The 25,041-nt window shown below is 41.8% G+C and overlaps 3 protein-coding genes across 7 annotated transcripts in view; 2 read left to right on the top strand and 1 right to left on the bottom strand.

Moving 5' to 3' along the window:
* Positions 1-1,449: 1,449 nt before the first annotated feature.
* On the top strand, positions 1,450-8,360 carry LOC114151132 (LIM/homeobox protein Lhx8). 4 transcript variants are annotated; one of them, XM_028028139.1, is made up of 9 exons: positions 1,450-1,738; positions 2,438-2,515; positions 2,719-2,844; positions 3,013-3,134; positions 3,610-3,830; positions 4,026-4,129; positions 5,284-5,379; positions 5,838-6,015; positions 7,806-8,360. In XM_028028139.1, exons 1-9 carry the CDS (start codon positions 1,658-1,660, stop codon positions 7,880-7,882), a joined length of 1,083 nt encoding a protein of 360 aa, XP_027883940.1. In that variant the 5' UTR covers positions 1,450-1,657; the 3' UTR covers positions 7,883-8,360. The 4 variants fall into 4 exon arrangements, with proteins under 4 accessions (XP_027883940.1, XP_027883939.1, XP_027883942.1 ...); XM_028028138.1 differs by having other exon boundaries at positions 1,453-1,738; positions 5,826-6,015; XM_028028141.1 differs by lacking the exon at positions 2,438-2,515 and having other exon boundaries at positions 1,453-1,738; positions 5,826-6,015.
* A 28-nt stretch (positions 8,361-8,388) lies between these two features.
* slc44a5b (solute carrier family 44 member 5b) overlaps positions 8,389-25,041 on the bottom strand; it is a 35,995-nt gene continuing 19,342 nt past the window's right edge. Inside the window, exons 5-22 of one of the 2 annotated variants that reach the window (XM_028028136.1) lie at positions 24,862-24,946; positions 24,643-24,756; positions 23,940-24,000; positions 23,197-23,320; positions 22,231-22,314; positions 21,852-21,964; positions 21,626-21,757; positions 21,428-21,527; positions 21,257-21,349; positions 21,012-21,099; positions 20,508-20,770; positions 20,151-20,245; positions 19,958-20,061; positions 19,772-19,845; positions 19,157-19,227; positions 18,131-18,219; positions 11,947-12,031; positions 8,389-10,361 (exon numbers count right to left, since the gene is read on the bottom strand). In XM_028028136.1, coding sequence (XP_027883937.1) covers positions 10,213-10,361; positions 11,947-12,031; positions 18,131-18,219; positions 19,157-19,227; positions 19,772-19,845; positions 19,958-20,061; positions 20,151-20,245; positions 20,508-20,770; positions 21,012-21,099; positions 21,257-21,349; positions 21,428-21,527; positions 21,626-21,757; positions 21,852-21,964; positions 22,231-22,314; positions 23,197-23,320; positions 23,940-24,000; positions 24,643-24,756; positions 24,862-24,946 — 1,924 coding nt within the window. In that variant the 3' untranslated portion in view covers positions 8,389-10,212. Of the gene's footprint in view, positions 10,362-10,429; positions 11,700-11,946; positions 12,032-18,130; positions 18,220-19,156; positions 19,228-19,771; positions 19,846-19,957; positions 20,062-20,150; positions 20,246-20,507; positions 20,771-21,011; positions 21,100-21,256; positions 21,350-21,427; positions 21,528-21,625; positions 21,758-21,851; positions 21,965-22,230; positions 22,315-23,196; positions 23,321-23,939; positions 24,001-24,642; positions 24,757-24,861; positions 24,947-25,041 lie in introns of those variants that run through there. The other variant, XM_028028137.1, reaches the window with a different exon arrangement.
* On the top strand, positions 12,715-17,346 carry LOC114151134 (uncharacterized). The gene is made up of 7 exons (XM_028028143.1): positions 12,715-12,879; positions 12,913-13,015; positions 13,577-13,754; positions 13,880-13,971; positions 14,248-14,568; positions 14,602-15,416; positions 16,720-17,346. The coding sequence occupies exons 1-5, from the start codon at positions 12,737-12,739 to the stop codon at positions 14,443-14,445; spliced, it is 714 nt and encodes a 237-aa protein (XP_027883944.1). The 5' UTR covers positions 12,715-12,736; the 3' UTR covers positions 14,446-14,568; positions 14,602-15,416; positions 16,720-17,346.

The raw sequence follows: 25,041 nt of genomic DNA, 5'->3' as shown, positions 1-25,041 counted from the left end.
ATCCACATTCAGATGTTTCCCTTTTTCACGTTTAAACCCCAATTTGACGTTAAATTAATGGAAGGCTACGTTGTCTTTGTGTCTCTTCAACCAAACTTATCTGTAATCTACAACTTTGATGTTGTTGACGTTGCAAGAAATCAAATCAGAAACATTTTTACACCCAAAACAATAATGATTCAATATCCAAAAAACTCTTAATATCCATCAGTCCAATATGTGTCAGTCACTATTCTAAGTGACAGCCATAATACTGCAAAATAGTATTTAATGATGCTGTATAGTTTTTGATGCAGACATAAAAAAAACGTATTAAAGAACCCAGTCTTTTGAACATTTCACTGTACTTGGATAACTTAAGTACATCAGAAGAAATAAAGGCTGCATTGAAAGCATGTTGTTGAAACAAATGAACTGCTGTGAGTAACTTAATGTTTATGAATATACCAGTTATTTGATAATTATATGTTCTCCATACGACTCACTGTGACATAGCATTAAATAACGTACTGTGAAATTCTTTTAAATAAATATAAAACTACCTCAGAATCTTACAGCATCTTAACATTCAACGTCTAGGAATGCCATTGCATAAGTGTTCAGTGCCTTCCAAAAGTACTTCAAACCTTTGCTGTGTTAGATCCACGAGTGATATTTAACTAAAAAAGTAGCACGAGGTTGTGCATTGGAGAGAAAACATTACATAGATTTCACAACTTTCTACAATTAAACATGGGGGAAAAAACATGTTGTGGCTTAATATTTGGCCTCCTCTATTTTGATCTCCTGGAAATAAAATCCAATGCCACTAACTATCAGTGGTTTAGAGAACAACAAGAACAACCAATATAAGGAATGCCAAGGAATACAGCAGATAGATGCTGGAGGCCATTGTGGATACATTCTAGGCCACGTTCAATTTATCTGAAAGTGGAAAAAAGAATAACACAACCGTTCAAGACATGACAAGTCAGGGATGCAGCCAAAAGGCTCACGGTAACTCTGGAGGAGCTGTAAAGAGTCACAGCTCAGCTGGGGGAATCTTTTGACACGCCTATCACTGGTGAACAGCTGGCATGTGGAAGAAGAGGATCTGCTCAGGAGAGGATAAAGATGAATTTTTTGATCTGCACACAAAATGTATTGGGTGGTGGAAAACAAAGATCGAAAACACCATCCATACCTTAAAACATGGTGGTGGCAGCATCATGCTGTGGGCATGCTTGCTTTCAGCAGAAACAGGGGCTTTAGTCAGACCTGATGGGATCGGTTCCAGGATGAAAGCCCAGTCCAGAAGACTGGACTTTGGAGTCGGTCTTTTTGCTCCTTCCACGGAAACATAAAAAAACACACAAGGAGCTTATTTTCGAAATGGAGGCGCGGCCAGGAGCAAATATGAATTATGATCCGCCCTCCACAAACTGCTCGGAGGAGACTGAGTGACAGACTGAAACACACAGGAGACCAGCAGGAGAGAGAAAGAAGGGAAGAAGGAAAGAAAGAAACAAAGGAAAGAAAGGAAAAGAGAAAGGAACAAAAAAAGAAAGAAGCAAAGAGGAAAAGAAAAAAGAAATAGAGAAATAAATAAAGAAGAGAACGCTCCTAACTTTTGGGAAGCCGATCTTTTTTTTTTTTTTTTTCCCTGCTGGACGCAGACATGCGCTGGAAAAGTGAAGTCAAAGTGGAATGCTGCGCTGTGAACGACAGCGAGAGAGGATCTCTGCTGTCCAGCGGCGAGGTGAGCGCAGGACTTACTTCTCCCTCTGCTTCGCTGCAGTCGGGTGTCGCGGAATAAATATTAGTGGAAATTGCTCTGCCCAATTAATCCAGAGTGAGCTCTGGTGTGTCATTATGAAGCCCGGCCTTCCACTGTAGCATGACAGCTCGGTATTTTCACAATTTGAAGAAATGTCAAAGAAAATTACCCCTCCCTTGAATTCTGCAATTAAAACTCAAGTAGTTAATGAGACCTCTTCACCTTTTGGTTGCTCCGGGTAGAACGTTTGTGGCGAACTTAAGCTCTTTTTAATTGCTGTTATTAAAGAAATCAGTCCTCCTTTTTTTTTTTTCTGCCAGACTTGGCGCTGGTTTCCTGATTGATGCGTGAAACGGGTCTGTTGGTTGGCTTAACCTGCAGTTCTTTCTTTCTCTCTCTCTCTCTTTTTTTTTTTAGATTATTATTATTTTTATTATTATTATTATTATTGCCGAATCACAAATTCTGAAACTCAAGAACATAAATGCACGGGCGATAAGTGCCGGCTCAAGTGTTGTCTGTTTTTGTAAGTGATGGCTATCTTTCTCTCCTAAATGTCATTGTGGTTTTCTATAATCGCCGCGCGCGTTGTCATGGTGAAAGGTGAAAGGCATGATATTTATGGGAAGGTGCGGGGGGCATTTAAGGCTCACACGCCGACATCCTCCTCTTGTCGCGCAGCTTCTCGTCATGTGTAAGGACTGCAAGGGAGACGGGGAACTGCCGGACAAGTGCGCCGAGGACGGGAGGGACATGATGGTAGGCTGGAAGACGCACTCGGATTCAGGGTGATAAAACACGTGCACGCTTAGAGTTAAGAGTTTGGTTACAGCCTCGAGCAAAAAGAAAGAAAATATATCAAATCTAAAATAAATGTAAAAAGTTTTCAGGAGCTGGTTGGGCTGCAGCCGCAGCGTTCCTGTGCGTAATTTCCTAACCGGTGTTGTGATGATCTCCTTCAGGGCGCGCCAGTGGAAGTTTTGGATGAAGACACTTCATCTCCGCCGGCGATGGCCTCCGCGCCTCTGCTGGGCAGGAGCGTGTGCGCCAACTGCAACGAGGAGATAGTGGACAAATATTTATTGAAGGTGAAAGAAACAAACAAACAAATAAAGAAACTTTTCTCGAGGTTTCATATCCGTCTTTGCATCCCCCCCCCCTACCCCCACCCCCATTGCTTTTGCTGTTTTGCGGCGGCGTTTATCTACAAATTCAGACAGCGCGTCTCCTCCTAATTCATCGCATCTTTGCTTTAGGTTAACGACTTGTGCTGGCATGTGCGCTGTCTCTCCTGCAGCGTGTGCCAGACCTCGCTTGGCAGCCACGCGAGCTGCTACATCAAGGAGAAGGAGGTTTTCTGCAAACTGGATTACTTCAGGTATGCGCGCTCACCTTTTGAAATGTTGTAGATTTCATTCTACAGTCGGGGAAAATCCTAATTATTGGGGGAAAAAAAACAACAACAACAAAAATACATTGACAAAAATTCGATCTGTATTGCATGTTACATAGAGAATTTGCACCTTAACTTGTCTTTGTATAATAATAATAATAATAATAATAATAATAATAATAATAATAATAATAATAATAATAATGCCGAAACATTTTTTATTTGTTTGCATTTTTAGTAAATCAGAGATCTCAACAAATGTGTTCATAATTAAAACTATTAAAATAAAATAAATAAATAAATGTCCTGTAAGGATGCAGAATTCGACTCTTATTAGCATATCCTGTTATTTTGCAGAAATAATATTTAAAAAAAAAATAAAGTCATGAAACTGTCACACACACAAAAAAAATTGTGGCGTCATTCGGAGTTGTGAGTGACTCGAGCGCTTCTTTTGCAGACGATACGGCACCTGGTGCGCGTGCTGCGGCAGGAACATCCACTCCACAGACTGGGTCCGCAGGGCCAAGGGCAACGTCTATCACCTGGCCTGCTTCGCCTGCTTCTCCTGCAAGAGGCAGCTCTCCACCGGGGAGGAGTTCGCCCTGGTGGAGGGCAAAGTGCTCTGCAGGGTCCATTACGACTGCATGCTGGACAACCTCAAGAGGGCCGTGGAAAAAGGTGAGCGGGCCGCAGCGGAGCGCGATGCCTCCAACCAAAAGGGAAAGCTCTGCTAAATTACAGAATTTTTATATCCGCCAGGGTAAAAAAAAAAGAAAAAAAAAAGAAAGAAAGAAAGAATAAAAAAGTTGTGTAATGTAATCGGATAATAGATAGTCTTATTTGGATGGTCTTGATGAGAGCCTTCTGCTGCAGGAAACAGTGTTAATATGGAGGGGGCCGTGCCAACGGAACAAGAAATCAATCAGCCGAAACCATCCAAAAGAGCTCGAACCAGCTTCACAGCCGACCAGCTGCAGGTTTGTAAGATTACAACCAATAATAAGTAGCTTAATAATAATTTTAAAAAATTCGATTCAGTATTTTATTTTCTGAGCAAATTCATTCAAAAGATTCGTTCAGGTAATATTTAAGTAGCTTCTCCCTCTGTTGCTATAACAGCAACATTTTAGGTTTGCTCTTTTATTTTGTTGAGAAAAATAAGCAAATTGATATCTTCAGCCCAATTAAAAATAATAAAGTAAATCATCTGAGGTTTGCTTCTTCTTACAACTGTGGCTAAAATGGGAGGCCTGCATCAGACCCCTTTGATTTTTATTTAATTGATTGTTTTACATTTTATGAGCCAAAGCTTCTGACTGACAAATGTTTACCTGAGAGAGGCACCAAAATATTGGTCAAGGAATAGGAATCTGAAATTATTCCTTTAATTGGCAAATCAAATCTAAAATAAATAGTTTGCCTGTTCCTTAAATGCATTAAAACCAAAACCTAACCTCCTACACACCTTGGTTTTAATTTTGATGCCCCTTTTTTGAATTTCACAGAAAAATTCAAAATCCCTATATAGTTCAGATGGGACATATGTTTTGATGCTTATGCTATAGTAGTTTCTTCTTTTTCTGTTAAATTCAAAACGTTCACATCTAATAACATTTTGGCCCTTTGTCGTTGTCTGAAATCAAAGTAAATTTTCAGCAGGTCAGACTTAAAAGAGAACTTAAAAGTGGTATTGATCCAGTCAGTGCAGTGAAAAAACATTAGGTCCTGTATAAAAGTTGAAAGAGGGGCATACGAACAGAGTGACTGTTAATACCAAAGACAGATATTAATAATTGTTTTCAGTATCGATTATTAAAACAGCCGTAATCTTCAAGCAAACGATAAACTAACAAACCTCCTAGTACCGTTAGCCAGCTTTCACTCTGGACATTTCCAATTATTATGAATGAACCGAGAGTTCCAAACATTTATGTAATGCAACAAGTTACCACAAATCGCATCTATTTCTCACCTAATATAAGCTTAACAATACATTTTTTTGATCAATTTCCTCCTGTTTGCAATGCATTTAAGACAAGTGAAGACAGCTGAAGGGGCTTTTGCCAAACACAGCAGCACAGCTCTGTCGGGCCACACAAGAAGTGACTTTCCTCTGCTTGTTTACATGCAGGTGATGCAGGCTCAGTTCGCTCAGGACAACAACCCTGATGCTCAAACTCTGCAGAAGCTGGCAGAGCAGACTGGCCTCAGTCGAAGAGTCATACAGGTTGGTGCACAAAGACAAAACACGTCACGCATGATTGCGAGATATTGGCTGGTAGAAACATACGTGGGTTTTGAGCTTGGTGACGGTGCATTGTGTGTCGAGTGGATTTATATTTGCATAGCTGCTTGGTTAGTGTTACTTTTTACTCTCTGACTGAAAACTATATGTTCTCCAGCTGTATGCTGAATACGATGATTCAAATCTCTTCTGTCTTTTAGGTCAGGCATATCTCAGTCATATTTGTTTGTGTTGAATCTTCCTTTCTACATAGACATTTTAGTGATTTTTTTTTTCAAAATTATGGTTCTGTTATTGTGAGCTTGTCTGGTGGTTCCTACCGTGAGATGCCAGGGATGCTGGTCTTTGTCATTTGAGACGATATAGTTGTCCTATTTCTGGTTATAATGCAGTTATTATTTTTATTATCAATGTGATTTGTAATGCAGGTTTGGTTCCAGAACTGCCGAGCTCGCCACAAAAAGCACGTGAGCCCCAATCACACCTCGAGCACCCCCATGGCCTCCCTGCAGAGCGGCCGCCTGTCCCAGCCCACCCCGACCCCTGAAGAGCTGCAGTACACAGCCTACGGTGGCCCAGAAGGCTCAATGCTCTCAGCGCTGCACTCCTTCATTGACAGTGAGAACAAGGCTTTTTTTTTAAACAAGAAAAACAATAACAACACTTTAAACATTTGACGAAAAACTGAGTTTTTTTTTTACTAGCGCCCTTTATATGTGTTTTTGTCTTGTATGATCATGGTCAAAGGTGATTGTTGTATTTATTACCGATAAATATTTTAAGTATCTCTCATTAATGGCACTCAATAGTCAAATAATGGGGCTATCTTAAGAAAAATTAAAATCAATTGTTAATATTGCTAGTGTTAGCAACACTAGTACTACTACTACTACTACTACTACTACTACTATTATTATAATAATAATAATAATTAATAATGATTGATGAGTTGTAGTTTTGTTTTTTACAAAAACAAAATTTGATATTATACTGTTCTATTTCTACTGAAATGTGCGCCTCTGTTTTATTTCTGGTTGTGAAAACTCAGAAAACAAGAATGCTTATAAAAAGGAAAAATGCAAGCTTAATCTTAAGTAAATAAAAATGCTAAACATGGTAGAAAGGGAGACACATTTAATATAAATAAATAAATAAATAAATAAATAAACATCAGATTAGATGTCAATGTTGATTTTGATAATTATGGCTTACAGTTACTATTAAGACATAATTTTATTTCTCAGATATAACATAGGCTTTAATTTTACAGCTGGCCAACTGAACTGAACAGTCTATACACTCAGTACTTCCCCATGAATTACTGCGTCAGACATAGAGACGATGAGTTTGTGCTCAGGACGGCCGGGTTGCTTTAATAGCGGCACTCAGCTCGTCTGGCATGTTAGTGTCTCTGATTTTCCTCCTGACAATACGCCGTAGATTCTCCCTGGACTTCAGATCAAGCCAGTTTGCTGGCCAGTCGAGCACAGTCATACCGTGCATCGCTACTTTAGCAGTGTGGGCAAGATCTAAGTCCTGCAGAAAAAGGAGTTAAAGCTATAAATGTGCTATCAAAGCTATCTATTAAAGCTTGTCAGCAGAGGTAAACATAAAAATTGTCTAAAACTTCCAAGTCAGCTGCATTTTACTTAACAAAGCACAGTGAGGCTACCAGAAGGTGACTCGGCTCATAACTGATTATGGAAACGTGAAAGTGGCTCATAAGTGACTTTGATTCTGTGGCTCTCCTCTGTTCCTCCAAACATCGGGATCTAAATTAAATGTAAAACTTTCATTGTATCTAAAAGTGGATTCTAGGTCCATGAGCAACACTACTTCCTCTCTTGTCTGTTAGGGTTTCCTTCTTTAACTTTTGTGGGCTTTGCTCCACAAATCTTTCGAGGTTGTAGTCCTCCCGGTTGTGCCAATTGTTTTTTTTCCACTCAACTTTCCAATATTATGCTTGGATACAGCCCTCTGTTAGCAACTAGCTTTTGTAGAAATGATCCTTGTGGCTTTGACACATCTGATAGTGTAACTGACCGCTGGCATGTCAGCAGTTGTCTCCATGATTGTGTTTGCCATGACCAAACATTTGTTACTAGTCTGATATGGAAACCTGAGTTTTCATCAGCTGTATGCCACAATTATCAAAACAATAAGAATGAGCAATTTCACTCTGTGTAATGAAACTGAAGAAGATTTTCCCTTTTTGAATTAAATCACTCAAGCAAATTAAACAAATAGTTGATGTTGTGTTATTATAGATATATAAATACTCTTGCCCAAAAACTGCAGATTAAAACAGGTGTGAAATATCATGATTGTGTTTTTATTACTTCACAAACAAACCTGCATTTTAATGATGTGACGGTAGTAATAACTCAGACTCCGTTTTCTGTTTGCAGTACACTCTCCTCCCTCCATGTTTCAGCCACTGCTGCCTGCCCACGCCATGACCTCGTTGCCTGTGTCTCACGCCTAGCTGCTCTCTCTCTCACACACACACACACACACACGCCTACACCACACACAGCTTCAGACCTCACCAGCGTTTCTTCTCCATAACCAGATGCAGTATTTTGATGCTCAAGGTAAATCTGATTCTATGTTCATCACATCATTTAAACTTCAAGAAATTCATCCTTCCATGTTGGTATTAAAAAACAAAACAAAACAACAAAAAAAACACTGTTGAAGACCATGACTTACAGTCCTCTGTGTACTGTATAATGTGGAAATGCAAAGTTTTCAGTGTACCTCATAGAGCTGTGACACATGGCAGTATATTTGTTTATGTTGTTGGTGACAATGTCTGACTGTGCTACTCCATGTGAAAGGCAAAAGGCTCTAAACTCCGTATGAAGGTGAACCTGAATTTGTTTTGTATAAATGTTGCAATTTAATTTATTGTATGTGAAGTTTCTGTTTCAAGAATAAAGAACTAATTTCACAAACCTCAAGGAAATGATTGAAAACCTACAAATTGTGTTGACATCTCTGCACAGCACATTTTATTGTTTTACAAAACATATTAGCTTATGAATCCTACAAGAACATTTTAACATGCAATTCTAGAATTTCAATTTTGCACATTACAGACATTTAAACTCTTCACATCAGACACCTCAGAGCTCTGCATCTTCACAATTTTTACTTTTGAAGAGTATTTGAAAGAAAACTGAGTCCAATTTTACCAGCAGGGAGGATTTGCTTGTATCTACTTGCAGACTGTGGTTGACCAAAAGAATCTTATTTTCAGACGTGGGAGGGAGCGGAGGGCATATAAAAACAAGAGTTTTCCAACACTTATCAGAGCTGAAGTATTCCCCCCCGGTGGGAATGAGACTAAGTCCCAGCTACATGCACAACAACAAAGAGAGATATGCGATTCAACTGGGAGTGTAGCCGCTATTCAGCACAACACCGAAATGACAACATGTCACATGTGCGCCATGCCCCACTGCGATGCTACATGCTTCGTTTGTGCTGTTCCTCATCCACAAGAACTGTTGTTGTGCGTTTACTGAACAGCTTCATGTCCCGGCGTGTTCAGCTCAAACGGGTGCCGTGGGTGTGTAAAGTCTGGCAGCGCTGTCACTCTGAGGTACCAGGTGGGCAGGCTCTTATGTGTGACACACACTCAAGGCAAAGACTCACAAACGTGAGTTGACTTTAAAGAGTCAGAGATTAAAATCGTTTAAATAACAGATACGTAAGTCCACCCTCGATAAGAAAGAAATTAAGCAGAATAGAGTGTTTTGAGACTCAGAGGACAGCTAAGATGCTCATTTATTCAACGTTTTTCCAAAAAATAACGGACATAAAACTTTACATCTTACTCTCTTTTCTAGAATTAGTCTCAAAGGGTAAAGGCATAAAAAGATGCCTCTTACTGGGTTTTACAATTAAACACAGTTAAACAAATGAACTTCCAACTACATCTAGCACATAGATGGGAGGAAACTGCTTTGAACTGGGCTCAGAGCTCCTACGTGAGTAAGTCAGCAGCTCCTTTTAGGATGCAGTGAAAGAATAGTATCAGACTTTGAAAAGTTGTGTAAAATATTCACAGTTTTAGATATACTTTACTGCAGTTGCAATAAAAAAAAGGTCGGTTGTACTGCAAGTGCCTTACAGCATTCAGCTGATTTTGAAAGTGGCATCAGTTTGGTAAGGATGTCAGCTGGCTGAGAAAAGCCATGTCTCCTCGTAAAAAAATAAGCCTTTGTGAAATCTTTAATCATTTCTAGCATCTTCTATAGCCCATAATAGTTAACATTCATTAACTTTAATGTATTTTTCTCTAGTTCACACATTTGCATACCTATATATCAGCACCAGGAAAAAAGCAATAAAATAGGACAAGATAAAACGATCATCAAAAATGTAAACAATGCCATTCATAAAAACGTTACCTTACACATTCTTAGGATAATATTATGACATATTTTGAGCTATAAGGTCAGCAGTGCATTTATGGTTCACCAGTAGTACATACAGAATATGGCATGTAAAGATTACTGGCTCCCTCACATGGCAAAAACTGGAAACTACAGGAGCTTAAAGTGCAACAAAAGCTGAGGTTACTGCAGTCCCAATAAAGAAATTTGTTGTTCCACAAGAAACCTTCAGTGAAACTTGACTGCAACTGTAAATAATAGAATTAGTAATAATAATTTGATAGCAGATGGCCAAGGACAGCTCTCTACTTAAAGGGTTTAGGCTTGGTGTAAACTTGCAGAGTCTGAATCAAATTATTATTTTTTTAGAGAAGCTCATGCCAGTCATACTGACATTTGACAGTTTACCGCCTCATTTTCTTCTTCTTGTAACTACGCGCAATGGTGTCGACGGTCTTTCCAGCGTTTCTACAATCATTCTTTTCTGGAAGATCTTCATCAGGTTTGGGGTCATGTGGTAGGGCTTGCTTGGCGTGCCGTTGTTCACCTCCAGATCACACACTATGGCGAGACAATATTAAAGACATTTGTGATAATGTAACACGTTAAAAATTAAAACCTCTACATGGTGATACGTCATCCATTTATGTTTATTCAAAAAGAAATTATCACATTTTCGTCTGTTTCATTAAGTTAAAAAAAAAAAGAAGTCCTGTACAAAACCGAAACACAGATTAACCTCCAGACAGACGTGTGTATTATACTGAATATTAAAACAGCACAACATCTGAACATCCAATAATCCAATAATAATAATAATAATAATACAAATAAAAAGACTACCAAAAATGGCTTTGAAATCCTTTTATAAACTTTATCCCAAAAACTCCTGGTGTTAAGTCTAAAATTACAGAAGGAGGAACATTTGTTTTATTCCTTTTTTTGACAACTAGGCACATAAACTAGCGGCTGCAATCACATGTCCTGAAGATACTCAGGCTCTGTCCAGATTTTAAGCAATAACCATAAAATTTATGTTAAAGTCTTAACCTCCCACAAAGTCTTTTGTGTTACAGTACATACAAGGGGGTATTAACTGAAATGAAATGATTGTGTGGTGAACTGAAAATAAGAGTTTAGCTGGGTGTAGTGTTCAAATCATATTCGGATTTGTGTTTACAATTAGCAAGGATGAAAATCACCTTAAAAGAAATGTGGGAAACAACAGCAAAATAGTCATGCTGCAGGCAGTAAATTAAACACACGATTCCTTTACTGTAGGTGAATCGAACAGATCATGATTTCACACCAAAAGACCAAAGTGCGATAAGAAAGTGCCCCAGAAGTCCAACACTGTTCAGGGTGATGCTTTACATCATAGTCCATCAGTGGCATCTGTACAATTTAAGGTCCCCATGTTTGTTTGGGTTTACAAAAAAAAAAAAAATGTGTCTCCGCTTGTGCATCCATCCTGTATATTGATGTGCATCCTCAAAGTAAGGCAGAGGTCAGCAGAAAATACAGAGAAACATGAAGAAAAGCATAGAAGACAAAAAGGCAAGTATCTGAACTGGCTCATGAGAGGAAGTGAGGCCAAGTGTTTTTTTTTTTCGGTCCACTGTGCTTTGGGACCTGAACTGTTTACATGTCCTTTCATGTTCAGGTCATCCCTGCATCCAATTTACATGTTTAGCCCTCAAGAACTTGCAGAACCTCCACACACAAAGCAGATATGGAGAAGTGAGTCAGAATCAAAAGTTCAGGAAAGAAATCGGCACATCGCTCAGGAGGAAGCACTCGATTTAGCACGCTCCTCTCCTTTGCGGAGGATCTTGTGCAGGCCTGGAGATACGTAGTAGGGCCTGGAAGAAGAGCCATCATTCCTCTCCAGGTCCTCACCTGAGACCGTATCGCAGCACAGAAGGAAAACAGCAGAGGCAGGTGAGCGGAGCAAGAGAGATAGAAGCAGAAAGAAAGGTAAAAGCTTAGTGGAGAAAGTAAATAAAAGCAGATTAGGCAAAGGTGGAACAGTGAGTAACTAGGAATGCCTTTTAGTCATTTAGAGGTAGCTTTGTAGAGCTCCTGCATCCCCACACATAATCTACAGCTGATACGCTTGAAGTTTATGAAAATACTGCATACTTACAAAAGCATAGGAACAGCGTGTCCACACACATGGCATAAACATTAAAAAAGCCACTTGAGATCATGAACGACCCAATTATCAGCGTCTGAAAAAAAAATCAAAAGATGTTTAGTCTTTTGTTTTTATGCAACAAACAACAGAATGGGTCAGATTTGGTCAGAATGGGGCCCTTATTGAATAGTGAGTTCCTAACTAAATTCAGTTCTCGTTGCCCATTGTTGTTATATCAGACACACTATCATGTATTGTGCAGCCAATGATTTAAATCACAAGTTTAATGTGTTCACAGCTTGCAAAACTGTCATAGGTTAGGGCCACGGTCCGAAGTGGCAAAATTTTCCCATAGGCTTTGACACCGCCGTGTTCTGCCACTATGCCTAAGTGGCTGCAAGAGCTCGTTTGCCACCCCGGTATTCCTTTGAATGGGCCATTTGGGCGCTTTTGGTGCCATATGGGTGTAGTTGCAGTTCATGCAAAATCCCCTGGATGGAGCTCTTGTATTAGGATTAGAATCATGTCAGATTTTCCTTTTCAGCTCAGAGGGCCTGCCACCTGGGTGTTCTGACCGGTGCTCCTTCGTGGCAAATTGGGTTAGCTGGGTGTGCTAAGTGTCTGAGTGCTGGTGGTTCATGGGTAGTGTGGTCCACGGGTAGTGTGGGGGATGGGGAGGCCTGCCACTTGGGTATTCTGACCGGTGTTCCTTCGTGGCAAAGTGGCTTAGCTGTGTGTGCTAAGTGTCTGAGTGCTGGTGGTTCATGGGTACCAGTCTGGAGGTCCATGGGGGTGGTTCATGGGTACTACTCTGGAGGTCCATGGGGGTGGTTCATCCACCCTCCATGCGGGGTTATGGTGCTTCATTCCTGGGTACATGAGCTCCATGATGTGCCCTGGTTCTCTGGAGGTCCAAGTACTTAAGCTCCATGAGTCCCCCTGGTTGTCTGGAGGTCCAGGTGCTGTTTCATCCAGGTTCTCTGGAGGTCCAAGGGGTCTGTATCCCAACCTCCATGCGGGGTTATGGTGCTCCATTCCTGGGTACTTGAGCTCCATGAGTCCCCCTGGTTGTCTGGAGGTCCAGGTGCTGTTTCATCCAGGTTCTCTGGAGGTCCAGGGGCTGTTTCATCCTACCTCCATGCGGGGTTATGGTGCTCCATTCCTGGGTACTTGAGCTCCATGAGTCCCCCTGGTTGTCTGGAGGTCCAGGTGCTGTTTCATCCAGGTTCTCTGGAGGTCCAGGGGCTGTTTCATCCTACCTCCATGCGGGGTTATGGTGCTCCATTCCTGGGTACTTGAGCTCCATGAGTCCCCCTGGTTGTCTGGAGGTCCAGGTGCTGTTTCATCCAGGTTCTCTGGAGGTCCAAGGGGTCTGTATCCCAACCTCCATGCGGGGTTATGGTGCTCCATTCCTGGGTACTTGAGCTCCATGAGTCCCCCTGGTTCTCTGGAGGTCCATGGGGGTGGTTCATCTGCCCTCCATGCGGGCTTTCAGTGCCCTAGCCCTGGGTAAATGAGCTCCATAAGTCCTCCTGGTTCTCTGGAGGTTCATCGGGGTGGTTCATCCTACCTCCATGCGGGGTTATGGTGCTCCATTCCTGGGTACTTACCCTCCATGAGTCCCCCTGGTTCTCTGGAGGTCCAAGTACTTAAGCTCCATGAGTCCCCCTGGTTCTCTGGAGGTCCAAGGGGTCTGTCTCCCAACCTCCCTGCGGGCTTATGGTGCTTCATTCCTGGGTACATGAGCTCCATGATGTGCCCTGGTTGTCTGGAGGTCCAAGTACTTAAGCTCCATGAGTCCCCCTGGTTGTCTGGAGGTCCAGGTGCTGTTTCATCCAGGTTCTCTGGAGGTCCAAGGGGTCTGTCTCCCAACCTCCCTGCGGGCTTATGGTGCTTCATTCCTGGGTACATGAGCTCCATGATGTGCCCTGGTTGTCTGGAGGTCCAGGGGCTGTTTCATCCAGCCTCCATGCGGGGTTATGGTGCTCCATTCCTGGGTACATGAGCTCCATGATGTGCCCTGGTTCTCTGGAGGTCCAGGGGCTGTTTCATCCTACCTCCATGCGGGGTTATGGTGCTTCATTCCTGGGTACATGAGCTCCATGATGTGCCCTGGTTGTCTGGAGGTCCAGGGGCTGTTTCATCCAGCCTCCATGCGGGGTTATGGTGCTCCACTCCTGGGTACTTGAGCTCCATGAGTCCCCCTGGTTCTCTGGAGGTCCAGGGGCTGTTTCATCCTACCTCCATGCGGGGTTATGGTGCTTCATTCCTGGGTACTTGAGCTCCATAATGTGCCCTGGTTCTCTGGAGGTCCAAGTACTTGAGCTCCATGAGTCCCCCTGGTTCTCTGGAGGTCCAGGGGCTGTTTCATCCAGCCTCCATGCGGGGTTATGGTGCTCCATTCCTGGGTACTTGAGCTCCATGAGTCCCCCTGGTTCTCTGGAGGTCCAGGGGGTCTGTCTCCCACCCTCCATGCGGGGTTATGGTGCTTCATTCCTGGGTACTTGAGCTCCATGAGTCCCCCTGGTTCTCTGGAGGTCCATGGGGGTGGTTCAACTGCCCTCCATCCGGGCTTTCAGTGCCCTAGCCCTGGGTAAATGAGCTCCATGAGTCCCCCCTGGTTGTCTGGAGGTCCAGGTGCTGTTTCATCCAGGTTCTCTGGAGGTCCAGGGGGTCTGTCTCCCACCCTCCATGCGGGGTTATGGTGCTTCATTCCTGGGTACTTGAGCTCCATGAGTCCCCCTGGTTCTCTGGAGGTCCATGGGGGTGGTTCAACTGCCCTCCATCCGGGCTTTCAGTGCCCTAGCCCTGGGTAAATGAGCTCCATGAGTCCCCCCTGGTTGTCTGGAGGTCCAGGGGGTCTGTCTCCCACCCTCCATGCGGGGTTATGGTGCTCCATTCCTGGGTAAATGAGCTCCATGAGTCCCCCCTGGTTGTCTGGAGGTCCAAGGTGTCTGTCTCCCAACCTCCATGCGGGGTTATGGTGCTCCACTCCTTGGCAAAGCCCCCCCAGAGCAGGGGGGCATCAGAGGAGGTTGTGCCTGGTTTCATTTATTCTTCCAAGTGTGTGTGATGACCCGAGCTCACCTTTGGCCCAATAAATGCACGGGACCCCCCCTTAAAGCCCCCGTGAATGTCGGTTCCCATATGGCATCAATGCAATTGAAAATGATACCCGGATGGCAAGTCCTGCAGCTCTGCGTCCCAAGCTGGTATCGAACCAGGCTCTGCCGGGTGGGAGGCAAGCTTCTTAACCATTGTGCCACGGGGGAGTGAAGGTCAGTCCGCCCAAACGGCACGGTATTTGTGGTTCGACTGCCGCCCCGGAAAGGCAGAAGGAAATCTCTGCTGAGAAAAGGCACCGACAATGCACCAATCACTTAACTGCTATTTGGGCATACTCCTTTATGATACCCATTTGGCAAGCCCCATGTTCCCGAATACCCAGGTGGCAAGCCCCCATTGACATAAACACCCAGGTGGCAAGCCCCATGGTGCCCTATCACTGGGTAAAGGAGCTCCATGAGTCCCCCCTGGTTGTCTGGAGGTCCATGGGGGTGGTTCATCTGCCCTCCATGCGGGCTTTGGGTGCCCTATCCCTGGGTAAATGAGCTCCATGATCTGCCCTGGTCCTCTGGAGGTCCAAATACCCATTTGACAAGCCCCATATACTCAAATACCCAGGTGGCAACCCTCCCATTGTCCTAAACACCCAAGAGGCAAGCCCATGTCCACAAAGGCAGCCTTACCAGGGGCACGAGACTCTGGGCCATGCGCACTGGTGGGTGTAGTCCGTGTAGGGGTGCTTAAGTGTGGGGTACACAGGTTCCAATGGTGCTTAAGTCTTGGTCCCCCAAGTGGCAAGCCCCCATTGACATAAACACCCAGGTGGCAAGCCCCATGTACTCGAATACCCAGGTGGCAACCCTCCCATTGTCATAAACACCCAAGAGGCAAGCCCCATGTTCACGAATACCCAGGTGGCAAGCCTCATGTACTCGAATACCCAGGTGGCAACCCTCCCATTGTCATAAACACCCAAGTGGCAAGCCATGTCCACAAAGGGAGCCTTACCAGGGGCACGAGACTCTGGGCCTGCGGACTGGTGGGTGTAGTCCGTGTAGGGGTGCTTAAGTGTGGGGTACCCAGGTTCGAAGGGTGCTTAAGTGTGGGTCCCCAACGTGGCAAGACCCCCATAGTCCTAAACACCCATTTGGCTTAAGTCTGGGTCCCCAGGTTCGAATGGTGCTAAGTGTTGGTCCCCCAAGTGGCAACACCCCCGTGGTCATATACCCCCATTTGGCAAGTGTGGGTACCCAGGTTCGGACGGTGCTTAACCCTTGGTCCCCCAAGTGGCAAGACCCCCATAGTCCTAAACACCCATTTGGCAAGTGTGGGTCCCCAGGTTCGAATGGTGCTAAGTGTTGGTCCCCCAAGTGGCAACACCCCCGTGGTCATATACCCCCATTTGGCAAGTGTGGGTACCCAGGTTCGGACAGTGCTTAACCCTTGGTCCCCCAAGTGGCAAGACCCCCATAGTCCTAAACACCCATTTGGCAAGTGTGGGTCCCCAGGTTCGAATGGTGCTTAAGTGTTGGTCCCCCAAGTGGCAACACCCCCGTGGTCATATACCCCCATTTGGCAAGTGTGGGTACCCAGGTTCGGACGGTGCTTAACCCTTGGTCCCCCAAGTGGCAAGCCCCATGTTCACGAATACCCAGGTGGCAAGCCCCATATTCAGGAATACCCAGGTGGCAAGCCCTCATGTTCAGGAATACCCAGGTGGCAAGCCCCATGTTCACGAATACCCAGGTGGCAAGCCCCCATTGACATAAACACCCAAGTGGCAACCCCCCATGTTCACGAATACCCAGGTGGCAAGCCCCCATTGACATAAACACCCAAGTGGCAACCCTCCATGTTCAGGAATACCCAGGTGGCAAGCCCCCATTGTCATAAACACCCAATTGGCAAGCCCAAATGGAGTGAAATGTGACAAAGTGTCAGTTGTATGGGTAAAAATACCCAAGTGGCAACACCCCCATTGATGGAATACCCATGTGGCAAGTTCGGGTCTAATACCCAAGTGGCAGTTTTCCCCATTGACAGAAACACCGAGATGGCAACGATGCCATCTGGTGGCAGAAACACGTTATTACAGCGAATGTTGCCACGAGGGAGCAAAAACCATGATTTTTGTGAAAAGTTTGTCCTGTTTGGGGGTCTCTGACGGGGAGACCGGGGGTCTTAAAAATCGGTAGGGGGGGTCATAGGGGTAACAAGGGATAACCGGATTTTTAGAGATTGACCCCGTAACCCTACGACCTAGGGTTAGCCCTCCAGAATTTTTAGAAAAAGGCCCTTTTTTCCTCCCAAATGTACACTTTTTTGGCCCTGGCCCTAAATAGGGTTCCACACAAAATTTTGATTACATCATTTGTTTATATTATATAAGAGTTTTTATATACTTTACAATGATTTGCTAAGAGGGACTGTATTGGTTGCTTCGTCTTCTTGTGTGTCCACTTGATGTTACCCAACGTTTGAATTGCAGTTTTTTTTCCAGCTTTTTTTCTGTATAATACATTACAAGCCAAATTAGCTAACTAATAAAACAGAGACTAAATATTCTAGCCTTAGCCTAACTCTTCAACAAACTGCTCTGCATGCAAACACAAACACAAGGAGCAAGACGGTAGTTTATTGAAAACTGTCTCTACGAGTAGAGTCAATTCTACAATTAGATAACATCTAAACAACAAATAAAGAAGTTATGGATGTTTTAGGTTGATGTGCTGTCAGAACCTTACAGCAGCCAATGGGGTATCAGAGCAACACATTAACACTACCCTGCAGACACTTTTGTTGGGGTACAATATCTGTCTACCTTAAGAAAACTACATTCAGCAGCGCACCCTAATGCTAATGAAATGACCTGCACTTGTTTGGGGTTTTATCAAGTCCAAAGGACCCCAGAGCATTTCACACTACATTCAGTAATTCTCTAATTCACATACACATGCATATGCTGAATTAAATGTAATGTGTTATTTTTAAGTTCAGCTAATATTCATCCAAATAATTCCTTTTGCCAAGTTAAATTTAGAAAAATGACTCATTCTAAGCCTATAGCTTTAATCAGTGGGAGTTAAACTGCATTCATTTGCCTTACAATGACACTTTAACTTCTTACCAGAAGGGGGACCCAGTTGAAGTTTAGTTGAGGTACCATATCTTGAACAATTGGTATTCTTTTAGAGAAGAAGAGAAATGCGAGGACCCCTGAAAAAACAAAGAGGTAAATTTGTCCAAGTGTATGTCATATTTTATTTCTAAATGATAAAGTCTACAGAATGTGTTAAAAAGATACAGGTAAAATAATACTATTTGATTAGTATGTCCAGAATCCAACATTTTCTCTCCTCTTCTTTGCAGCTCAGTCAGACAAGACAGAAAGCCTCTGCGAACAACAACTTTCAAGTCTTACTACAGGTTCCCATTTGAATTTAGCTGTGAACTTCTGCCTCAGTCTTGATTAAGTCTTTTTGCTGTCAAGTTTTCTTTCCTTCAGCTCTGACTGGCTTACTTGTATTTGGTGAGGAAAATGATCAACACCCTTCACAAGGATGGTAATCCCCAAAAAGCTTATTGCTGAAGAAGCTGTTTGTTCACAATGTTCTGTATCCAAGCATATTATCAGAAAATTGAGTGGAAAAAAGGAAATGTGACAAGAAAAGGTGCACCAGAACAAGGGAAAACCTCAGTCTTAAGATTGTCAAGCGAAATCAATACAATACAATTCATTTAGGGACATAAGCAACTAAATAAAATTCAAGCCAAACCTTTCTGATTTTTATCTGTAAGAAGAAAAAAAAAAAGAAAGCAAGGGACATTCTCCTTCCATTTAAAGTTGTGAACTTTTTCGTGCTGGTTTATCACATAAAATCCAGCTGACAATTATGCTGAAGTTTGCTTTTGGACAATATGAACTAAAAAATTCAGCATGCACAGATACGTTTTGCAAGGCATTCTATGTAGAGGTACTTAATTTGGGCCAAAATAAATGTGATTTATGTTTGATTAAAAGTATCAAACTGAACTGAATAAAATTACCCTTAAAATGAAACAATGTCTTTAAAAGAACAAAAATAGAACAGGAATTTGAAGCAGATTTTGATGTGCTAACTATTTACAGAAGTCAAATGAAAGGAAAACTTACCAATTCCTCCTGAAATGACCAGCTTTCCTATGAACAGCAGAAAGGTGATGAGGTTATCTAAGACAACCACCCTTCAGAAGAAAAATAAGAACAAAGATATCAAAGCGATGGAGAGGACTTTTCAAAACAGATTTGTTATCCTAAGCACCATTACATAGTAAGGATGAAAATAACTGCAAAAGTTGCGCACTCTCTTGAATATTTAATTGGTGTCTTTACATTATTGTTAAATCAATATAGTTTCTAATATGTTTTTTTTTTTTACTTAGTTGCCTGAAAAGAAAAATAAAGATCCAACTTAAAAGGAACTGTGACACTTGCAGTGGCTTGCAAAAGTATTCAGACGCCTTGAATTTTTCCACATTTTGTCACATTACAGCCACAAGCATAAATATATTTCATTGGAAAGGAATGTTATGTGAAAGACCAAAACAAAGTGGTATACAATTGTGACATAGAGAGAAAATTATATACGATTCAAAACATTTTTTTTTTTACAAATAAAAAACTGAAAAGTGCGGTGTGCAAAATAGTTTTGCAAGCCACTGTATTTGCTGACGAGTAAAATGGCTTCTAGAGAGCTGGAACAAATAGAAAGCTAACGCAGGTACACACCGCAAAATATTCCTCATCAAGAGATCAAACGCGTCCCTGGAAGATTTGCAAAAGCTGTGCCCGTATATTGCTATCTGTTGGTGACAAAGCATGTGGTTAGTTAGGCACATGAGTACAAGCATGGCCAAACAACAGCTATAACCCCAGCAGACAAATTAACAAACAGTGCTCATGGAAATGACCTACCATAATGTATGCATTTGTGTTAAGAAACTTGATGAATCTTTCCAGGCACCAGAAGCAGCACTTGAGGCAGTGAAGCAGGAACCGACTCATACAACTTTGAGAACCTGGGAAGCCAACAACATCACTTTATTTGAAATAACTGTTCATTTTATTCAGAGTAAGAATGCCAGTTTGTTAAAGAGTTCAAACTTGCGTTTCAATTTGAGATGCAGGTTCTCAAGAACAATTCGGATCATCTGCACCATAGCAAGGAGTAGAGAACCAAAGGCTAGAGAACCCGTGTGGTAACTGTGCAGAAAGAAAACAAAAAACATTTAGCTGCGATTAATTTTAACACTGGAACAGAAATAATCAAAACCAAGCAGCTTCTCATGAGAGGATTCATCTTTTTCTATGTTGTATTGACAGTGAAATACCTAAACCATTAATCTTTTCCCACTTTTGAGATTTTTATTTTACATTTGCAACTCTTTACCCCAGTACACAAGCATATAAATATAGATTTATACACAATGTTATTAGCTTACTTCAAAGTGCATCTGAAACTTACCGCATGGCTCTGCTGAACGAAGCGTAAACAGGGCAGGTAGGGATGTCTTTCGGCTTCCTCTTGGCCCAGTAGTAGGAGGCGAATGCCCCTGCCAGAGTGCACTTTCCCAAGGCCAAGACAAAATTGACCAGCCAGAGGAACACAAACAGGTTACAAACATGGAGGAGGATGATGTAGTTGTGGTATACAGTCTCTCCACCATAAAATGCAAACATGCACTGTGCTCCAGGGCACTCTTTGGCTATGTTGGTCTGACTGAAGGTCTAAAACATAGAAACAGAGGAGAATTTGGTATTTAGTGAGACGCTCAGAACATGATTTTTGAATAGCATCACTATGCATCTGCAGCAATCATGTATTTACTAAACATTGTCTGACCAAGTTGCATAGGAATCCTTTTAAATAAAAACTATTGCAAAGTAGAAAGGCATAGTAAAACCTATTGACACAAACAATTAATTTCTCACACTGCTAATCTGATGTGTGCGAGTGTGTGGGTCTAACCTTTGGACTGCACGTGAGGTTTCTATGAATGCACTTATCATCAGGGGAAGTCACCTTGTAAATGGCGTTACCTGAAGAGGCCAAGAAGCTGAGGGAACACCAGATAAGGCAGCAAACCCAATAACTCTCAACTAAATTATAAGTACCACACAGAGCAAAATAACAGGGGCATCTGAAAAAGTTTGAATATATTTGAAAAGTTAATTAATTTCACATGTATATATAACACGCAAAATAAAGGATACACTGCTGTGACAGCAGAGTAGGCTATACAGATGGCCAGAAGAAAAAAGGTGACGATCGGGTAGAAGAGAGTACATATGATGTAAAAGATGGCCCTAGAAACAACATCAAACATTGTATGAAATAAGGTAGAGATATACAGTTTACTGGTTAAAGTTTATAGTCACACTCACCTGCTTCCTTCCTTCATTAGTGCAAAAGCGATGCTTAGATTCTTTCTCAGAAAAATCAGCATAAGAACGATGACAACCACAATCAAAATAAGCAGGATCACTAGAACACAAACAAAACAGACACTTTCATCGGGTCTTCATTGCCACCTTCGGTACTAACGCATGTGCCGCCAAGTATGGGAGTTGTTTGTAACGTACTCAAAACGAGCCACGTCTGGCTCATCTCAAGGTAAATGCTGAGATCTGTCTGGAAGCCAATATCAGAGATGGCGACATTTGTATCTGGTTTTTCTAACAGAAGAACATACTCTTTGTAACACCGCCAGCCACCTGAAAATTACAAAAAAAAATGAAGCCATCGTAATAACATTTATCATAACTAGAAGTAAAACTTTTCAGATGCTTTCGAATTGTGCACACTCACCATAGCCAGCTGCAATGATGATACCACAAATCATGAGCCACAGTATCACACAAGCAATGTAGCGCATCAGTAGGATGAAGCTCAGACTGAACACCATGGTCATTCCCAGGCCTCTGTGGCAACACAGAGACAGGATGGCATGAGAAAAAACAAACACTACTACGCCAGAGGCTGCCAGTCATCTGTGGCAGCCTTTTCAGATGGGATTACATCTTCGCCTGTCCAAAGCACAGTACAAGCATACTTTTGCAAGTCACTGTATATAGATAGGTCACTGTGTATAGCAGAATATGCCCAAATATTTGACAAGTGAACAGTAAAAACTTTTCTTTAAAGAATTTACAAGAAACTGTCACATAAAACATACTACTGTACTTACATTAATATCCATACCCAGGAATTTGCATAATCCTCCAAGATCTTTACGCCAATTTCTTTGGCATTCAGCAGACTGGCTATTCCCCTGTTGTAAAGTAACAATGTATGAGAGAGAGAAAGAGGAGACAACACATTTGAAGACCAGGTTTGCAACCTATATATTACTAGTTTACTAGTGTTTGTTGTATATAATTTACTATGTAGAATGGTTTAGAGATTGTTTTTTTTCTATCAGGAGAAGTTTACATCCACTCAGACTACCTTGACTTTAACCTATTTGGAAAAGGCCAACAAAACAATTGAAAAGCCAGTTAAAATAACTGTTCACAGAAAGATGCAGCCATAGTCGAGAAGAATTGTCTCCCACGGATTTTATATATTTTGATGGAAAATGTGCAGCATGCCCCCAAGATGAAAACAAACGTCCAAGTGAAAACTAAATACTGGGAAAATGTGTGAAAACTTTTGATTTTGAAAAAAAAAAAAAGTTCTTTTTAAATTATTACAGAAATTACGTCATTTTTTATAGTGTATGTACTGTGCATACCTGGTTTCAGATGTTTGTGATGTCACTTACTTAGATTTCAGCGAATATTGTAGTAACGTTTAGAATTAAAATACTTATGTTTAATAACATCAAAAGTAAACACACAGTACATAGAAGATTTTTGAATGTTGAAGAGTTGCAAAGAATGACCAGAAGGGGGCACTACACCCTTTTCCATTATTTAAAAAGTATAGCCCTGGGTATAAAAATAACAAAAAAGACATCAGAAAAATAAGAATTTTTATTTTTAACTTAATGACCAAGCAGAGAGTGACAGAGAGTAAGTGTTTGCAAACACAGAGGGGTAGTCAATGTAAGTTACTTTGTGTTGCAGACGCAAGTGAAATTTAACCTTAAACTATAATCTAGTTTTCTGAAAGACAAAGGCAAAGATTCAGGCTGGCAGGAAGCAGATCTTACATAGCAGCATCTCTGAGATCGTTGACAGTCCATGTGTTGTTGCGAGGGTCTCTGAAGGTGGTCTGATTTGCAACAGTTAATAATCCCTCCTTTGACTTGAACTCAGGAAAGCACCGCTGTAGTACTGAAGGAAATTAGGAAAGGAAACATTAAACGTTTGTATTTGCTGTTATGCCCAAAACCTGTCATATTCCTGGAAGATTTAGTTTTAAAATTACTTTCATTCAATCAAGAAGTTTATTTTTTAGTAGAAAATAACAAGAATATCCCAGAAGACAATAGAACAACATAAAAGAAAGCAAAATGTTACATGTTTTGCAGAAAATTATTCTCAGATGAGATTTCACCTGCTTGGTTCTGCCTATTTTGAGCTCCTTTGAAAATGAGTTGTTTTAGAGCTACACCGCTATTATGCAAATAGCATGGTGATGACCAAGCCAACAACTCTGTGCTGACGTGAAAACGGCTGCAAAAAGACATACAATTGTACAACCGTACATCTTTGACCCTGAGTCAGGTCATCAAAGATACAGCAAGCAGCTTCTGAGAGGTAATCATGTTTAATTTGCATATTTGCAATGAACAGTATAAACAAAACTTTCTTTCGGTCAAAGTCTGTTGGCTAGTCTTGCCGTGTATTAACTTAAAAACGTCTGTTGTGAAGTGATTCAGACAAACTCCAATTTTTTTGTTGGCAATGTGGCTGGGACACCAGACAAGTACGTACTCATTTCTTCACTTACTTGGTTTGCTTGGCACAAGCATTAGAGGGCAATCTTCATCTCGAATAACCTCTGCAACTGACTGGAAGAGTAACAGACGAGACAACACATCTCAAAATACGTAACAGTCATCGACCAGTCGTTTGTTTTAAAGAGATATTTAAGTACAATAATCGCTACTATAATTTTTAAGGGCTCATGGTTAAACAAAATCTCTTTGGATGCTGTACAGAAACTTTCCACACCACCAATTAAACACTAAGAAGACCAACAGGTTTTGCCATCATAATCTATCCTGAGTGAAACCTGAAGTTCAGTTCTGACAGAAATGAACAATATTCACACTTGAAATGATTTGGGAAGGGAAATGATGATTCAGTTCCAAACAGTATGAGTGTGGTGTCTTTTGCTCCCACACAACACCTTACACAGCGTCATGCGAACGTCATTAGCACTGAGCTGCTGTCAGTCGAGAGAACACAGCTGAGGTGAGCATGAGTAAAGGCTGACTCTTTTCCTCTAGTCTATCAAAGCTATGTACATAAGTTATTTAGTACATAACTGCAGACATGAAACGTTAACAACCTAAATCATATTAAAAATATTCATGTTGACGCTGAAAAAGCCTACAGAAACAGACTTTAGGTGGAAAATAAATTGTTTGGTTTCAACTATAAATCAGTTTGTGGGAAGAATATAACAAACATCGGTCACTATTTCCTACCTTACTTCCCAACACAAACCCAGGCTTGCAGAATTGCCTGTAATATTCCCAGCTCTTGTTAACTGAAACTTCCGATAGCGTGGCAAATCTGTCAGGGCACTTGGAGACACAGAGCTGAGGGAGAAAACACATCTCTTGAGGATAAACTTCACCTGTTTTGAAGGAAAGATTGAGAAAAATGCTTTGTTTTGTACAATGCTCTACCGGACAGACTCGTACCTGAGTTGTAGGGCACTGGAGGTTAATTAAAACTGCAGGACTGGCACATTTCAGCATATTGAAGTAGAATAATATGTTTTTATTTCTACAAACAAAGAAGACACAGACGAAGAGGGTATTTAGATTAGAGATGTAAAAGTCTATTGCAGAGCGACAATTTCTAAGCAGGTCTTTAGGCAC

This window comes from Xiphophorus couchianus, chromosome 9 (genome assembly GCF_001444195.1).
Source record: "Xiphophorus couchianus chromosome 9, X_couchianus-1.0, whole genome shotgun sequence".
Classification (NCBI taxonomy): Eukaryota; Metazoa; Chordata; class Actinopteri; order Cyprinodontiformes; family Poeciliidae; genus Xiphophorus; species Xiphophorus couchianus.
This window is presented reverse-complemented; position numbering and strand designations above follow the sequence as displayed.

Excerpts from the sequence above, each read along its gene's own strand:
- LOC114151132 (XM_028028138.1), top strand. The coding sequence starts at position 1,658 with ATGCGCTGGAAAAGTGAAGTCAAAGTGGAATGCTGCGCTGTGAACGAC. Across the intron at positions 3,135-3,609 it reads TGCAAACTGGATTACTTCAG|ACGATACGGCACCTGGTGCG; the intron begins GTATGCGCGCTC and ends CTTCTTTTGCAG. Across the intron at positions 6,016-7,805 it reads GCTGCACTCCTTCATTGACA|TACACTCTCCTCCCTCCATG; the intron begins GTGAGAACAAGG and ends TTCTGTTTGCAG.
- LOC114151134 (XM_028028143.1), top strand. The coding sequence starts at position 12,737 with ATGGGTACTACTCTGGAGGTCCATGGGGGTGGTTCATCCACCCTCCAT. Across the intron at positions 12,880-12,912 it reads AAGCTCCATGAGTCCCCCTG|GTTCTCTGGAGGTCCAAGGG; the intron begins GTTGTCTGGAGG and ends TGTTTCATCCAG. Across the intron at positions 13,972-14,247 it reads TGTGCCCTGGTTCTCTGGAG|GTCCAAGTACTTGAGCTCCA; the intron begins GTCCAGGGGCTG and ends GGTTCTCTGGAG.